This window comes from Leucoraja erinacea, chromosome 9, assembly GCF_028641065.1.
Source record: "Leucoraja erinacea ecotype New England chromosome 9, Leri_hhj_1, whole genome shotgun sequence".
In the NCBI taxonomy this organism is placed as follows: Eukaryota; Metazoa; Chordata; class Chondrichthyes; order Rajiformes; family Rajidae; genus Leucoraja; species Leucoraja erinaceus.
The window spans coordinates 41,158,903-41,177,920 of record NC_073385.1 but is presented as its reverse complement, the minus strand read 5'-3'; the positions used below and the strand labels follow the sequence as shown (position 1 = coordinate 41,177,920).

Genomic DNA, 19,018 nt, shown 5'->3' with positions numbered 1-19,018 from the left:
TCATGGCTGATCTATCTCTCCCTCCTAACCCCATTCTCCTGCCTTCTCCCCATAACCTCCGACACCTGTACAAATCAAGAATCTATCTATCTCTGCCTAAAAATATCCACTGACTTGGCCTCCACAGCCTTCTGTGGCAAAGAATTCCAGATTCATCACCCTAATTAAATAAATTTCTCCTCATCGCCTTCCTAAAAGAATGTCCTTTACTTCTGAGGCTATGACCTCTAGTCCTAGACTCTCCCACTAGTGGAAACACCCTCTCAACATCCACTCTAAGCCTTTCACTATTCTGTATGTTTCAATGAGGTCCCCCCCTCATTCTTCTAAACTGCAGCGAGTACAGGCCCAGTGCCGCCAAACATTCATCATAGGTTAACCTACTCATTCCTGGGATCATTCTTGTAAACCTCCTCTGGACCCTTTCCAGAGCCAACACATCCTTCCTTAGATATGGTGCCCAAAATTGCTCACAATATTCCAAATGCGGCCTTACCACTGCCTTAGAGCCTAAACATTAAATCCTTGTTTTTGTATACAAGCCCTCTTGAAATAAATGCTAGCAATGAGTTTACTTTCTTTACTATCGATTCGACTTGCAGATTAACTTGCACCAGCACTCACAAGTCCCTTTGCACCTCCGATTTCTGGATTCTCACCCCATTGAAGAGAGAGAGCAAGGGCTACCTGAAGTTAGAGAAGACAATGATCATACCGCTGGGATGTAAACTACCCAAGTGAAATATGAGGTGCTGTTCCTCCAATTTGTGCTGGGCCTCACTCTGACAATGGAGGTGGCCCAGGACAGAAAGGTCAGATTGGGGATGGGAGGGGGAGTTGAAGTGCTGGACCACCGGGAGATCAGCTTAGTTAAGACATACTGAGCGGAGATGTTCAGCGAAACGATTGCCGAGCCTGCGCTTGGTCTCGCCGATGTAGAGAAGTTGACATCTGGAACACCAGATGCAGTAGATGAGGTTAGAGGAGGTGCAAGTGAACCTCTGCCTCACCTGGAAAGACTGTTTGGGTCTTTGGATGGAGTCGAGGGGGGAGGTAAAGGGTTTAAGAAGGAACTGTAGATGCTGTAAAATCGAAGGTACACAAAAATGCTGGAGAAACTCAGCGGGTGCAGCAGCATCTATGGAGCGAAGGAAATAGGCAACGTTTCGGGCCGAAACCATTCTTCAGACTGGGAGGTAAAGGAGCTGTGTTGCATCTCCTGCGGTTGCAGGGGAAAGTACCTGGGGAGGGGGTAGTTTGGGTGGGAAGGGACGAGTTGACCATGGAGTTATGGAGGGAATGGACTCTGCGCAAAGCAGAAAGGGGTGGAGATCGGAAGATATGGCCAGTAGTGGGATCCCTTTGGAGGTGGCGAACATATTGGAGGATTATATGTAGTATGCAACGGCTGATGGGGTGGAAAGCGAGGACAAGGGGGACTTTGTAAAAGTTGCAACAAGGATTGTTAACAATACCCCAGGAAAGGCATTCTTAAAGGCTGCAATTAAACACATCGGATGATGTTTAGTAACTGTGTGAAGAGTGTTTCAGGAAGTAGTCGGGAAATCATGAAAAATCCATACTTCAAAATAGTAACACCTTAGTTTAATGGTGACATTCACCTCTTAGTCAGACAGTGTTTCCACTTTGAACGAAATTACCCCAAATTTGGGAAATTCTGGTTGTCTTCGAGTTATTTTAGGGAAATTAAATAATAATTTAGGGAAATTTCCCAGCCGGTAAGCCTTCCACAACTACGCATGTGCGACTGCCGGCCCAACTGCGCACGTGCGGATACCCGGCCCATTCCGCATGCACGGGGAGACGCGAAGGGATTTGGGGGGAAAAATAATTCCGCCCATCCGCGCCTGCGCAGTTGGGGGAGGCCCGTCAGCTGCGCACCATTGGAAATGGTGCCGGTGACACGGTAGGGACGCAAAATGACGCCATCCGCGCGTGCACAGTGGACCGGGTATCCGTGCGTGCGCAGTTGGGGTGGCAGTTGCACATGCGCAGTTGGGGAAGGCTTAGATTTCAGGAAATGCCATCAAATTCCAGGAAAAACATTTTTGAGGTGTGGAAGCACTGAAGTCAGAGGTTGTGGTTCAAACCACAATCTGGGAAAGAAATCACATAATTCAGGCTGATATACAAGTGCAGTGCTAATTGCACGATAATGCTCAGGTGTAGCGTTAATTACAGTGTTGTCTGAGTTGTTCTGTTTCAGATGTGTAGATCCAATGGCATTAATGAGAAAGCAGATGTTACCACAATATCCTGCCTGAAAATGCTATTGAGAAAATATTTTCCAGCCATTCTTCTGCTTAACACAAATTGGCTTGTGGTTTGCATCGGTGATAGGGCCACAACTTCAGAAGTATTTTAGTGACAATTTAGCTGCACCCACTCATAGTATGTAGGGTTTGAATAGTAAATTCTGTGGATAGAGATATGCCATTGGTGTCTTTAATGCATAAAATGAGCTGAAGAAAGTAAAGGTGGCCAAGTTCTTTGATCTGCCAATAATACAAATTATGAATTGCACGTAGTTCATAAGAAATCATTCCAGATATCAACAAGTATATCCTGTTCAAAACACAAAGTGCTGGAGGGTTGGGCAGCATTTGAGGAGTGAATGGATAGGTGACATTTTGGATCGGGACTGTTATTCATAAGTAGGGTCAAGATCCAAGTTACTCCAGCACTTTCAGTTTTGCTCAAGATTCCAGCATCTGCAGTTCCTTGCATTTCCAAACATATCCAAAGGTTTCAAAGGTCTTTTATTGTTAGGTGTACCAATTAAGGTACAGTGATATCTGAATTGCCATACCAAAAAAAAGCAACAAGGCACACAACTACATAAAAGTTAACATAAACATCCACCACAGCAGACTCCCCATGTCCCTCACTGTGATGGAAGGCAATAAAGTCCAATCTTCACATTGCCAAACTGGATGAGATATGCTAATTCAGCACAGGCTTGACATGGAACAAATCTACAGTGTCTCCTTGCATGCCCTTCAGTCTTTTTCAATGGAATCTGACCAAATTAAATCCTCCAAATCCTGACACTAAATCTTCAAGTTCATTTAGTTAATAAAATATTCTAAACAAAGCCCAAAACAAATTCCTAAGTATTCAGTATACACCAGGCAAGTGTGTTCCAATAGAAACAGTTGGCAGATTAAAGCATGAGACACATATTTAGGCAGATGTTTGTACAGCTACAAAAGATGATCACATACCTATTTAATGTACACTTGTTTACCCATTACATCTGAAGACAAAACACAAGGGTAATCTTGGGAAACAAAAATAAACTGCTGGATGAGCTCAGGGAATTGAGCAACATCTGTGGGAGGGAAGGAATTGAAAGGAACCATCCCGATTCCAGGGCCACAAACCGAGACGGCGACGATTCCTTTCCCTCCCACAGATGCTGTTTTACCTCGCTGATAATTACATTTACAAAATGGGCAGAAAAATAAGAAGCATCCTTTAGAGATTAAATAACATTGTGGGCATCATATTTATTCATTTAGGATATTTTAACTGCTGAGCCACACAGTACATAAATTCTTACCTGTCATGGGATACAAGGCCGATGACCTCAAAATGTAGAATCTGCTGGTGGACTGTATGACTAGCTCCCCACTCCTTAATCTTCTGATGCTGGTACTGCCTGCCATTTTGTTTTTGGAAGGCACTCTATGCTAATGCCATCTACTAATTTCCACTGTGCCAGCCACAACAAATATAGTTGTCAGTCGAGGGATCTCATGAAGCAACAGTGCCTCTCTTACATCGGGGGGTGGGGCAGAACAGTGATAGAGTTGCTGCCTTACAGCACCAGAGACCAGCGATCAATCCTGACTACGGGTGCTGTCTGTTTAGAGTTCGCGAGTTCTCCCCGTGAGCTTTCTCCGGGTGCTCTGGTTTCCTCTGACACTCCAAAGACGTACAGGTTTTTAGGTTAGTTGGCTACAGTAAAATTGTAAATTGTCCCTAGTGTGTAGGATAGTGTTAGTACAGGGCAATTGCTGATCATAGTGGACCCGGTGAGCCGAAGGGCCTGTTTCCACGTTGTATCTCTAAAGTCTAAAGAAAAGTCTAATCTCTCACAGTCCCTCTGGATTGAGGGGATTGCAATGGGGCGTTTATGGGGCAACCAGAAGCTCTGAAATGGATTGAGGTACACAGGGAAGATTATCTCTTTGAAATTGAGTGTGAATACCTGGTAGCACCTGGAGAACTGACTGTGTTCTGTTGAATGTCACTTACAGTGCCTTCCATAATGCTTGGGACAAAGACCCATCATTTATTTATTTGCCTCTGTACTCCACAATTTCAGATTTGTAATAGCAAAAACATGTGGTTAAAGTGCACATTGTCAGATTTTATTAAAGACCGTTTTTATACATTTTGGTTTCACCATGCAGAAATTACAGCAGTGTTTATACATAGTCCCCACATTTCAGGGCACCATAATGTTTGGGACACAGCAATGTCATGTAAATGAAAATAGTCATGTTTAGTATTTTGTTGCATATCCTTTGCATGCAATGCTTGAAGTCTGCGATTCATGGACATCACCAGTTGCTGAGTGTCTTCTCTGGTGATGCTCTGCCAGGCCTGTATTGCAGCCATCTTTAGCTTATGCTTGTTTTGGGGGCTAGTCCCCTTCAGTTTTCTCTCCGCATATAAAAGGCATGCTCAATTGGATTCAGATCGGGTGATTGACTTGGCCACACGAATTGACCATTTTTTAGCTTTGAAAAACTTCTTTGGTGCTTTAGCAGTATGTTTGGGATCATTGTCTTACTGTAGAATGAACCGCCGGCCAATGAGTTTTGAGGCATTTGTTTGAACTTGAGCAGATAGGATGTGTCTGTACACTTCAGAATTCATTATGCTACTACCATCAGCAGTTGTATCATCAATGAAGATAAGTGAGCCAGTGCCTTCAGCAGCCATACATGCCCAGGCCATAACACCCCCACCACTGTGTTTAACAGATGAGGTGGTATGCTTTGGATCTTATGCCGTTCCTTCTCTCCTCCATACTTTGCTCTTGCCATCACTCTGATATAAGTTAATCTTTGTCTCATCTGTCTGCAAGACCTTTTTTCGAGAACTGTGGTTGCTCTTTTAAGTACTTTTGCAAACTGTAACCTGGCCATCCTATTTTTGCAGCTAACCAGTGGTTTGCATCTTGCAGTGTAGCCACTGTATTTCTGTTCATGAAGTCTTCTGTGGACAGTGGTCATTAACAAATCCACCCCCGACTCCTGAAGAGTGTTTCTGATCTGCCGTACAGGTGTTTGGAGATTTTTCTTTATTATAGGCAGAATTCTTTTGTCATCAGTTGTGGAGATCTTCCTTGGCCTGCCAGTCCCTTTGCAATTAGTAAGCTCACCAGTGCTCTCTTCTTCGTAATGGTGTTCCAAATAGTTGAATTTGGTAAGACTAAGGTTTGGCTGATGTTTCTAACAGTTTTATTCTTGTTTCTCAGTCTCATAAAGGCTTCTTTGACTTTCATTGGAACAACTTTGGTCCTCATGCTGATAAACAGCAATGAAAGTTTCCAAAGGTGGAGGAAAGACTGGAGGAAAAACTAGGTGCTGAGAGCTCTCTTATACCTGCATTAAGGAGGCAATTAAACACACCTGAGCAATTACAAACGCCTGCAAAGCCATGTGTCCCAAACATTATGGTGCCCTGAAATGGCGAGACTATTTTTCAACACAGCTGTAATTTCTACATGGTGGAACCACAATGTATAAAAATACCCTTTAATAAAATCTGACAAAGTGCACTTTAACCACATGTGATTTTTTTCTACTACAAATCTGAAATTGTGGAGTACAGAGGCAAATAAATAAATGATGGGTCTTTGTCCCAAACATTATGGAGGGCAATGTATCTGTTTTGGAATTTATTTCACCATTTAAAAATCAATGCAGAAGCATGTATGTAAAAATAACTATATTTATTGTAGCAGTTTCAATTTCTCTGCAAGCAGCTCTTGAAATGAATATCACTGGTTATATCCTCAAATTGATCAGTAAACTCAACTATAATATCATAATGGTTTGCAGACTAATTAACATTCACGTCCATTTCTTTGCCTCTACTAAAGTCTAAATAAGTCCTAAGATCAAGTTGACAAATAAACGGAGCAATCATTACGCTAATTTTATAAATCAATTACCTTTGCTAGAATCTGTTTTCTTCAGTTCACTTCTTCCTCCTTTATTGTCTACATCATCATCACCCCACCACGATGGTTGGCCGTACAGAGGAGTAGGTCTAATTGTGGCACTTTCTAAGGAAAGGAAAATTAATAAAAACATTATCAAAATGTATCAATGTTCACAAAATAACACAAACTATTAGAACTACTAAACCAAAACTGAATAAACATGCTAGAAAAATACAGATCTTCTGTCCTCCGGTGTGGCAACCAAGGACACTGAAATAAAAACAAAACCCTGGGGATTCTCAGCATCTGTACAGATGGAAATAGAATTAAAATTCTAAGTCAATAATTGGAAAATTGAGGAAATGGGTACGTTTTTACACAGAGAGGCAGAGGTGGAGAAACTAGTCTGTTATGAGAACAAAACCAAATGCAGAAACCACCAATCAATATGCAAAGCCAAACCTGAACTTCCAGTGACCCATCATTAAAATTCTCCATAAAACGGGACACAGTGTTGGAGTAACAGAGCAGCATCTTGGGAGAACATGGATAGATGGATTTTGAGTTGAGATCCTTCTTCAGACTGAGGAGGGGCCACCTATCCATGTTCTCAGAGACACTGCCTGACCCACTAAGTTACTCCTGCATTGTCTTTTTCTGTAAACCACTGCCCAATAAAGGCTTGAACAGCACTTCATCCTCCATCCAACCGTGATGTTCACCATGGGACGATAATAAATTCAACAATTTCAGGTAACCAACTTGTATTGGTCAGAATTGGCTAGTTCTGATACAAGGTCATCATCCACCTGTAACGTTAGCTCACTTTTTCCTCAGTCTACAGATAGTATCAGATCTGCTACATATTGACAGCATTATCTATCATTCCAGATTTATAATATCCTTTGTCTCAGTTCCAGCATGCTGACATATTCTCTCCATCTCGAAATGTTCCCTTTTATCCTCCTCTAGTTACACTGATTCAAATAGATCAGCTATGATTAAGGAGCATTCACTTCCCTTCCTAAGTGTCAGAAACAATTGCATCACCTGGACAACCTTTGTTTCCACCCCAATTCAGACAATTTTGTCCTTTCAGCCACTCCCTCTCTCTGTAACTTCAATTATGCTTGTTTTCTCACTTTTCCAGTTCTGATGATGCTCATTGACCCAAGATGTTAACTCTATTTCTCTTTCCACAAGGTGTGTAAAAAACAGATGCTGAATTTCTGTTCCTTATCTGATTTTTACCATCTGTAGTTTCTTGCTTGTCGACAAAGGAGAAAGTCTTAAAATCAGCTCGAAGCAAGTTAGTATTGAAACCAGAAAACAATTATTTACAAAAATTCTTGAATAATTTTGTCTCACGCCCCAAAAGACACTGGATCAACTGAAACTATTGATAGAGTTTAATAACTTTTTCTTCTCTTCACAACCTCAACAACAGTTATGTTTTGTTCCAAATTATTCAATATATTAAAGGTGTACGGAAAATAGTTAGATAAAGTTAGATAAAGACAGACAACTGTGATAAAATTGAACGGTGGAACAAATTTGAAGGACTGAATGTACCTTTTCAGATTTGTGTGTTATGCTTTTACCTCATTGCTTTTGTTATCAATAATTCCATGGCTAAAATCTCCCTCTTCTCTGCAACATTACCCAAACTCGATTTTCCAACTGTCATTCGTCATTTAATCATTAGTTATTTTGCACTTTTTCCTAATTCATTTCCTTAACCTCTTTGGATTAATGTTAGTTAAAGAATACGGTCATTTTAAAACATACAATTAAAAACCTATTTAAGTGCACGATACAGGAGTGACCCCCTTTTCTTCATTGATGTCAAGGAAGAATATAGCTTCTATTGATTTAATGTTTTCAACTATTTCTATAAAACTTGCCCTGCTGTTTACTACATTTTTTAATAAAATATTTCAGGATTACTTTAAGAGACTATAAAATAATTTTATTATTTGCTTTATATAAAGATTTTATTCTATTAAAAAGTAAGAACTGATTAAATACTGAAGACAAAATTACAAATCATGAAATGCAAGTATATGACTGATAGATTTGATACCAAATAGTTTCTTACAGGTATTGTACCGATTTGTTTATAAAGGACAGTTATAAATGGAAACGTGCCCTAACACAACAAAGCCTTTAGTTTTGTCCTGTCTCAAATAATAACAGATTTGAAAAATTCTCTTTTAAGGGGCCTTCTCTTCTATTTCTACTTTCCACTTTCTCTCTTCCTTTTTCATTATTTTTTATATACACACTTCACGTTTTTCTACTCTCTACCATCTATTTCTCCACTTTTTCCCCTTTCTATTGTTTTCTTTTTCTTGTCCTGCTTACTTCCTTCTTATAACATAAAACTAGAGGTTGTACATAGAATGGATTACGGTATTACATAGTTGGCACCTAAAATTAGGTGCCACTGTACTGTTTTGTGCTGTATTAACTTCTAATAAAATAAACAAAAAAAAACAAAAAAAAGTCTCAAATAATAACATGTTCACATGTCAAATCTTTGTTTTTTTTCTTCCTAAAATCCATAGTGGACATTACTCGTAATATTGACAAATGTACGAACCTCGGACTGGTGCCGATACAAAGCATGCTGTGACATGTACCGCTTCGATGCAATTTACACAAAACACTATTCATGAAACACTAACTGGTGGAGGTTAGCTTAATCCTACTGTGGCTTGTCCATCCTACAGTGGGTTTGCTTTCAACTCAATGGAAGTCAATAACCTTGAATGTCGCTATTAATTTTTGTTGGATGTCTAATAGATATTTCAATAAACTAACATATATAACAGGGTATATATTTACAAAATAATGCTTCTATATGTTATTAGCGTGGTTACTATTTTTTGTTAGATAAACAATATATATTTCAAAAAAGTAATGTTAGGTTATATATTTACAAAATAATACTCCTAATGTTCCGAGATATTTTCACATCACAAATGCAATACATTTACCAAATAATCTTTCCAAAAAAATATGATGACCAAAAGAATAAACGTATCTGAAAAAGTTAGAAATCCAAAATATTCACAACAATGGAAACTGTTACTTTTATATAATATTCAGGGATTGTTTTTTTTTAAATCTTGTAAGACACTGGGGAGAACTCCACACTGAGAGAGCTGATAACACCTCAGGATTACATCTCATCTGTGTGGATTTGCAAGTTCTCCCTGTGACTGCTTGGGTTTCCACCGGGTTTACTTCCACATTCCAAAGACGTGCAGATTTGTGGGTTAATTGGCCTCTGTAAAATTGCCCCCAGTGTGTAGGGAGTGGATGAGAAAGTGGGACAACATAGAACTAGTGTAAACAGGTGATGGTCGGCATGGACTCGGTAAGCCGAATGCCTTGTTTCCACGCTGGATTGCTAAATAAAACTAAACTTTTGATGCAAAAGAGGGAGTGCTACTTAGCAAACAAAAAAAAACTTGTTTGCAAATAATTTTACCAATTTGCAGTACAAATGATCACAATGGGTGATATAGTGATGCGGCTGGTAGTGACTTGAGTTCAAGGATATCGAGTGCAATGTAGGGTTTAACTTCATAGTGGATTATCATCCATATCAGTGGATTAAGTGGCTGCTGTAAATGATACATAGTGGAGATAACTGGCAGGAGAATCTGGTTGATGGATGTGTGAGAGAGAACATGTTACAGGGAAACAAGTGCAGGATTAGGATCAATGGAATTGTTCTGAGAGCAGCAACTTAGGGGGAAGACAGCCACCTCCTCTATCGAGAATTAATAATAGGGGAATCTATAAATTGACTCTAAACTTCAGCCACAAAGTAGAGTTCTGTATCTAGCTAACCAGAATCCACCCACAGTTCCATCAGAATTGTGCTTCAACAAACCATTTATAGAACCACTAATTCTGCAATGCCAAATTTGCAGCAATTTTTTCAAAGATGGGAATGAAGTGTGTGTTCCCTGCCCTTGGACCATGTTGTTTAACTCTACACTGTACTCTGTGGCTGATTCATTGCCGTGGTCCAAGCACACCAGAGCAGAGTGCAGAATCTTCCCAGATTCTAGTGACCAGCTGAACTCCCAGAAAGACCTTGACAACAGGGACAAACTGTGCTTCACTAACAGAGCTCTCATCCATGAAGGCATAGGATTGGTCAAAATGTTCTGGGTTGAGATTGCAGAGACTGCAAGGTTTTGCTTCTCTGTGCCAATTTGAGAAATAGTTTACAACAGTATAGAAGGTAAAGGACAAGAGCAGACGTCGTGAGTCTACGAAATTAGTACTGTATTATAAATTTAGTAAATTTGTTACTCCTGCTGAGACACAACTGGATATACAGTGCCCTCCATAATGTTTAGGACAAAGACCCATCATCGATATATTTGCCTCTGTACTCCACAATTTGAGATTTGTAATAGAAAAAAATCACATGTGGTTAAAGTGCACATTGTCAGATTTTATTAAAGGGTATTTTTATACATTGTGGTTTCACCATGTAGAAATTACAGCTGTGTTGAAAAATAGTCCTGCCATTTCAGGGCACCATAATGTTTGGGACACATGGCTTCACAGGTGTTTGTAATTGCTCAGGTGTATTTAATTGCCTCCTTAATGCAGGTATAAGAGAGCTATCAGCACCTTGTCTTTCCATCACATTTGGAACCTTTTATTGCTGTTTATCAGCATGAGGACCAATGTTGTGCCAATGAAAGTCAAAGAAGCCATTGTGAGACTGAGAAACAAGAATAAAACTGTTTGAAACATCAGCCAAACCTTACGCTTACCAAAATCAACTATTTGGAACATCATTAAGAAGAAAGAGAGCACTGGTGAGCTCACTAATCGCAAAGGGACTGGCAGGTCAAGGAAGACCGCCACAGCTGATGACAGAAGAATTCTCTCTATAATAAAGACAAATTCCCAAACACCTGTCTGGCAGATCAGAAACACTCTTCAGGAGTCAGGTGTGGATTTGTTAATGACCACTGGCCGCAGAAGACTTCACGAACAGAAATACAGAGGCTACACTGCAAGATGCAAACCACTGGTTAGGATGGCCAGGTTACAATTGGCCAAAAAGTACTTAAAAGAGCAACCACAGTTCTGGAAAAAGGTATTGTGGACAGATGAGACGAAGATTAACTTATATCAGAGTGATGGCAAGAGCAAAGTATGGAGGAGAGAAGGAACTGCCCAAGATCCAAAGCATACCATCTCATCTGTGAAACACGGTGGTGGGGGTGTTATGGCCTGGGCATGGATGGCTGCTGAAGGTACTGGCTCACTTATCTTCATCGATGATACAACTGCTGATGGTAGTAGCATAATGGATTCTGAAGTGTATAGACACATCCTATCTGATCAAGTTAAAAAAATGCCAAAAATCTCATTGGCCGTCGGTTCATTCAACAGCAAGACAATGATCCCAAACCTACTGCTGAAGCAACAAAGGAGTTTTTCAAAGCTAAAAAAGGGTCAATTCTTGAGTGGCCAAGTCAATCACCTGATCTGAACCAAATTGAGCATGCCTTTTATATGCTGAAGAGAAAACTGAAGGGAACTAGCCCCCAAAACAAGCATAAGCTAAAGATGGCTGCAATACATGTCTGGCAGAGCATCATCAGAGAAGACACCCAGCAACTGGTGATGTCCATGGATTCCAGACTTCAAGCAGTCATTGCATGCAAAGGGGGGGGACTATGTATAGAACACTGCTGTAATTTGTAGGTGGTAAAACCAAAATGTATAAAAATGGCTAAAATCTGACAATGTTTGACTTTAACCACATGTGATTTTTTTCTATTACAAATCTCAAATTGTGGAGTACAGAGGCAAATAAATAAATGATGGGTCTTTGTCCCAAACATTATGGAAGGATGGAAGGCACTGTATCTAAATTGAAAATAAGAGGAATTATGTAAACTATAATAGAACTTTGCAGTTATTGTCCAAATAAGTAGAATGCGATACAATTATTAAACAGTTACTGTATTCTTTTGTTAATTTTACTGCCTTTATGTTGGACAAAAGGATCTTTTGTAAGAAGGTTTGCAAAACTATTAGTTTTGTCAGAATGCCTAAATCAGCAATTCCATACACTCCTACATGAAAATAAAAATTGGCAGTCAGAACAGAGCTGCATTTCATGTATGTTTTGAGACTAGAACATAAAGTGCATTAACGTCAGGAACTCCAGGATAATGTCCCATTGGATAAGCTCACAACAGGGTCTCATCCATACCCCGTAACACTGCTCTCTCTCCCCATCCCCGCACTCGCAACAAGGGCAACCCTCTGGTCCTCACCTTTCACCCCACCAGCCAGCAAATACAACACATAATCCTCCGCCATTTCCGCCACCTCCAACGTGACCCCACCACTCGCCACATCTTCCCATCTCCCCCCATGTCTGCCGTCCGCAAAGACCGCTCCCTCAGCAACTCCCTTGTCAATTCTTCCCTTCCCTCCCGCACCACCCCCTCCCCGGGTACTTTCCGTTGCAACTGCAAGAAATGCAACACCTGTCCCTTCACCTCCCCCCTCGACTCCATTCAAGGACCCAAGCAGTCGTTCCAGGTGCGACAAAGGTTCACCTGCATCTCCTCCAACCTCATCTACTGCATCCTCTGCTCTAGGTGTCAGCCGATTTACATCGGGGAGACTAAGCGGAGGTTGGGCGATCGTTTCGCCGAACACCTCCGCTCAGTCCGCAATAACCAACCTGACCTCCCGGTGGCTCTGCACTTCAACTCCCCCTCCCATTCCCAATCCGACCTCTCTGTCCTGGGTCTCCTCCATTGCCAGAGTGAGCAACAGCGGAAATTGGAGGAACATCACCTCATATTCCGCCTGGGGACCTTGCGTCCGGATGGCATTAACATTGAATTCTCCCAATTTTGCTAGCCCTTGCTGTCTCCTCCCCTTCCTTATCCCTCTAGCTGTCTCCTCCCACCCTCCTATCCACCCGCCCTCGGGCTCCTCCTCCTCCCCTTTTCCTTCCTTCTCCCCCCCCCCACCCCCCATCAGTCTGAAGAAGGGTTTCGGCCCGAAACGTCGCCTATTCCCTTCGCTCCATAGATGCTGCTGCACCCGCTGAGTTTCTCCAGCAATTTTGTGTACCCAGGATAATGTCTTAACTGCTTTCGCCATCATTTACTCAAATTCATTTCTCCGTGTTTTCTGCATGGCTTGAAATAATGTCACAAGCAAGTGAACATCAAACGCAGAGTTGATATAAATGGGCTGTTTGTAAAGGAAATATTGCAAAGGAATTTTAAAATATGTTGCATAATATTTGAATGTAAATTAAAGCTACAAAAACATAAACAGAAGCCAGGTCTAGACCACCAAATGAACAATATCATAATTGATAGCTTATCATCCATTTTGCTAGCCATTCCTCAGATTCATTGGTTCATAGTGCCCAAAAACCTGCTGATTGGCCTCAAGAATTCAGCATTCACAATTTACTGAGATAGACAATTCCAAAGATTCACCATTCTCTGACTAAATTACCTCATTCTTAATGTGCTCACATCTTACACTGTGCCTCCCAATTCTAAACACGCTACACACAGAGGAAGCAGACACTCAACATATGACCTCTCAATCTCACTCAAAATCTTACATATGATCAAATCTCATTCATCTAAATTTTCATCTCTCAAACTCCTGCACCCTAGAAATCAGTCCAGTCAATCCACACTGTGCCAACTGAATATTCAATGGTATATGTCCTATCGAAAAGACAGGCAGTTGGGCAGAGGGGGTGGGGTAGCTCTGTTGGTGAGGAATGAAATCCAGTCCCTTGAGAGGGGTAACATAGAATCAGGAGATGCAGTCAGTATGGATAGAATTGAGGAATTGTAAGGGTAAAAAGACCCTAATGGGATTTATCTACAGGCCCCCAAAACAGTAGCCTGTATATAGGGTGCAAGTTGAATCAAGAGTTAAAATTGGCATGTCGTAAAGGTAATACTATGGTTGTTAGCGGGGATTTCAACATGCAGGTAGGCTGGGTAAATCAGGATGGTACTGGACCCCAGGAAAGGGAGTTTGTGGATTGCCTCCGTGATGGATTCTTCGAGCAGCTTGTACTGGAGCCTACCAGGGAGAAGGCAATTCTGGATTTAGTGTTGTGTAACAAACCAGATTTGATAAGGTAACTTGAGGTTTAGGAGCCATTAGGAGGTAGTGACCATAATATGATAAGTTTTAAACCACAATTTGAGAGAGAGATGGGTAAATCTGAGGTGTCGGTATTACAGTTGAACAAAGGGGACTATGGAGCCATGAGGGAGGAGTTGGCCAAAGTTGACAGGAAAGATACCCTAGCAGGGATGACAGTGGAACAACAATGGCAGGTATTTCTAGGAATAATACAGAAGGTGCAGGATCAGTTCATTCCAAAGAGGAAGAAAGATTCCAAGGGGAGTAAGGGGCAACCATGGCTGACAAAGGAAGTCAAGGACAGCATAAAAATAAAAGAGAAGTACAACATAGTAAAGATGAGTGGGAAGCCAGAGGATTGCATAACTTTTAAAGAGCAACAGAAGATAACTAAAAAGACAATACGGGGAGAAAAGATGACGTGCGAAGGTAAGCTAGACAAGAATATAAAGGAGGATAGTAAAAGCGTCTTTATGTATGTGAAGATGAAAAAAATTGTTAAGACCAAAGTTGGACCCTTGAAGACTGAAAAGGGTGAATTTATTATGGGGAACAATGAAATGGCAGATGAGTTGAACAGGTACTTTGGATCTGTCTTCACTAAGGAGGACACAAACAATCTTCCTGATGTACTAGTGGCCAGAGGATCTGGGGCGATGGAGGAACTGAAGGAAATCCACATTGGGCAGGAAATGGTGTTGGGTAGACTGATGGGACCGAAGGCTGATAAATCCCCAGGGCCTGATGGGCTGCATCCCAGGGTACTTAAGGAAGTGGCTCTAGAAATCGTAGACGCATTGGTGATCATTTTCTAATGTTCTAGAGATTCAGGATCAGTTCCTGTGGTTGGAGGGTAGCTAATGTTATCCCACTTAGAAAGGCAGGAGAGAGAAAACAGGTAATCATAGATCAGTTAGCCTGACATCGGTGGTGGGGAAGATGCTGGAGTCAATATAAAAGATGAAATAGCGGCACATTTGGATAGCAGGAACAGGATCGGTCCGAGTCAGCATTGATTTACGAAGGGGAAATTACACTGGACTAATCTTTTGGAATTTTTTGAGGATATAATAAATAAAATGGCCAAGGGAGAGCCAGTAGATGTAGTGTACCTGGACTTTCAGAAAGCATTTGATAAGGTCCCACACAGGAGATTAGTGGTTAAATTAGGCCATATGGTATTGGGGGTAGAGTGCTGACATAGATAGAGAAGTGGTTGGCAGACTGGAAACAAAGAGTAGGGATTAACGGGTCCCTTTCAGAATGGCAGGCAGTGACTAGTGGGGTACCGCAAGCTCGGTGCTGGGACCGCAGCTATTTACAATATATATTAATGTTTTAGATGAAGGGATTACAAGTAACATTAGCAAATTTGCAGATGACACAAAGCTGGATGGCAGTGTGAACTGTGAGGAAGGTGCTATGAGAATGCAGGGTGACTTGGACAGGTTGGGTGAATGGGCAGATGCATGGCAGATGCAGTTTAATGTGGATAAATGTGAGGTTATCCACTTTGGTAGCAAAAACAGGAAGGCAGATTATTATCTGAATTTGTGTCAAGTTATGAAAAGGGGAAGTACAATGGGATCTGGGGGGTCCTTGTTCATGAGTCAATGAAAGTAAGCATGCAGGCACAGCAGGCAGTGAAGAAAGCGAATGGCATGTTGGCCTTTATAACAAGAGAAGTTGAGTATGGGAGCAAAGAGGTCCTTCTGCAGTTGTACAGGGCCCTAGTGAGACCACACCTGGCGTATTGTGTGCAGTTATGGTCTCCAAATTTTAGGAAGGACATTCTTGCTATTGAGGGAGTGCAGCATAGGTTCACAAGGTTAATTCCCAGGATGGCGGCACTGTCAAATGCTGAGAGAGTGGAGCGGCTGGGCTTGTATACTCTGGAATTTAGAAGGATGAGTGGTGATCTTATTGAAACATAGAAGATTATTAAGGGTATGGACCGGCTAGTTGCAGGAAACATGTTCCCGATGTTGGGGGAGTCCAGAACCCGGGGCCACAGTTTAAGAATAAGGGGTAAGCCATTTAGAACGTAGATGAGGAAATACTTTTTCACACAGAGTTATGAGTGTGGAATTCTCTGCCTCAGAGGGCGGTGGAGGCCGGTTCTCTAAATACTTTCAAGAGAGAGCTAGATAGGGCTCTTAAAGATAGCAGAGTCAGGGGATATGGGGAGAAGGCAGGAACGGGGTACTGATTGTGAATGATCAGCCATGATCACACTGAATGGGGGTGCTGGCTCGAAGAGCCGTATGGGCTACTCCTGCACCTATTGTCTAGCTCCAAGGCAAATACACTGTTGTTTGTTTAATACTCAGAATGTTTCCTAAGGAATGGCAGGGTTAGGGAAATTGGTACTAAAGAGGGTCATTATTTATAGAGAATAGGTTATTGACGGTGCTGCTGTGTGGGTACCTGTGCAAACACTTGCCCTCCTCCCTGCTGCATTCCTGCAGCTATGAAATTTGTTGACCCACAACAAGGTGGGAACGGGAGCATGGCTTAGCGCCAAGTTCCGGATACAGCAGTGTACAATCCAAACAGATGCCTTCATGGTGTAACATGCCTTTGAGTATTCAGTTAGCAAGACCATGAGCACTGAAACAAATCACACTCTATGGGATATTAATAAAGGCAGGTTAGAGACCTAACTGCTCACAGCTTTCCATAAATTGTTATCTACAACTGCCACAAATGTGCCTTACTTCTCTGCAGTAAAGGCCAACACACCATTTGCCTTTCTAGCTCCTTCAGCACCTTGAGGTTACTGCTGAGCAACTGAATATTTGGACACTTTTTGTCACAAGTAAGAATTTTTGATTTCTGATTCTCTTAATACAATACACAATATCAATATAGTGTAATTGAAATGGAACACCAGAGTGGGAGGTGAATTTACACCAGTAGGAACCTACAAAATTGTCATGGAAAAGGGGAACATCTGAAAGGCCCACATGAGGTTGCTACATGTGTTTGCAGGAGGACCTAATAGAATTAAGCTCCAATAATCCAAAATGGACATGCCACCCATACTACTTGACTTCTAGATAAAGACATGCCCATAATTTGTCTACAATTTCTAAATCAGGAGAATCAAAAAATAAAATTAATACTCCTTAATGCAGTTAGGAGTTGGCTTACAATTTCTGCACTAAAGTGCAAAGGAAAAATGTAACGCTCCTGTTTCCATATTGTTTTATGCATGATGCATTTCGTTGTCTCTGTACTGTACACTGACAATGACAATTAAAATTGAATCTGAATCTGAATCTGAATATTGGCAGCTGAACAATTCCTCTATTTTGTAAGGAGCCAGCATTCTTAAAACTATTGAAAGATTTTTTTTCCTTCAGATTTATTCGACACAGCTAATTCTCTAATTAACTAAGTTGCTAATATAACTGCCTGCTGTAGAAATACTGACTCAAAAGGCTGCACCACAGCTCCAGTGCAGTTTACTGGAGTGACTCTAGAATATCAATCTCAATTCTACCTCAAGGATAATTCTTAGCATGCAATTTTCCTGCAGTAAACTCAATTGTACTTTAGAATTCTGACTGTATTGAAATATTTCATTTATTTTAACTTGAAACATTAGTATCCATCTAGAAGTTTAATATAATAAATTAATATTCTTACATCAATAACCACTACGCCAGGAAGAGTGGCACAATTTATTCATTCAAATATATTGTCATTAACAAATATGCACACCTTTCTTCTCAGTCTTTTCAAGATTTTGTTGTGGTGACTCCAATTTTGTACTTGACTGCTCCTGTCCCATATCAGATTGTTCGACCTTCTTGTCCTCTGCCGCTTTCACCTGTATCTGAAATTGACTGGTATATTTCTCATGCTAACAAGGCACAAAAGAAAAACATTGTGAGATAGCAATTTTTAATATATTTTTGTTCATTTAAATGTTGTCCGAGCTCCACGTACCTTTAGAGCCTCTTCAGGAACTATGTGTGTACTTTTTTCCAACATATACATGTTTGAATGTGACATTTGTTAAGAAAGCAAAATTATCAATGACCTCAATAACAAATCAATTTACATTACTAAATCTAGCTATTTTCGATTCTGTAAATTAATTACACAAATAAATCCCCAAATCTCATTAAATGAAACCATCCTGAAATTTGTGTCTACCCATATTCAAAGGTAGACACAAAATGCTGGAGTAACTCAGCGGGACAGGCAGCATCTCTGGAGAGAAGGAATGGGTGACGTTTCGTGACAAATCCCTTCTTCTGAAGAAGGGTCTCAACCCGAAACGTTAACCCTTCCCTCTCACCAGAGATGCTGCCGTCTCTGCTGAGTTACTCCAGCATTTTGTGTCTACCTTTGATTTAAACCAGCATCTGCAATTCTTTCCTACAAAGGTATATTCAAAGTATTGATATTGCTCTTCCCACAACCTAGATGCTATTTTTAAGGTTTACCTTCCTGTGGAAGATTTATTTTTAAATATGGACTAGAAAGTTGGTGCAATGGTGAGTTTGGTGGTCTTCAATATTAAATGGACTTTTCCCACTCTCATTGATAGTACACCACATTTGCAAGTTAAATTGCTGGAATGTCGCTGATAATAGTGCAATAATGCTAATGTCA

The 19,018-nt window shown here is 41.0% G+C and overlaps 1 protein-coding gene across 8 annotated transcripts in view; it reads right to left on the bottom strand.

Moving 5' to 3' along the window:
* The window catches only part of LOC129700290 (centrosomal protein of 170 kDa protein B-like), a 74,725-nt gene that overhangs the window by 37,272 nt on the left and 18,435 nt on the right, over positions 1 to 19,018 (bottom strand). For 7 of the 8 annotated variants that reach the window (XM_055640644.1, XM_055640641.1, XM_055640636.1 and 4 more), the window contains exons 5-7: positions 18,347 to 18,405; positions 18,119 to 18,260; positions 6,212 to 6,325 (exon numbers count right to left, since the gene is read on the bottom strand). In XM_055640644.1, the coding sequence (XP_055496619.1) occupies positions 6,212 to 6,325; positions 18,119 to 18,260; positions 18,347 to 18,405 (315 nt within the window). The remainder of the gene's footprint in view (positions 1 to 6,211; positions 6,326 to 18,118; positions 18,261 to 18,346; positions 18,406 to 19,018) is intronic. The other variant, XM_055640638.1, reaches the window with a different exon arrangement.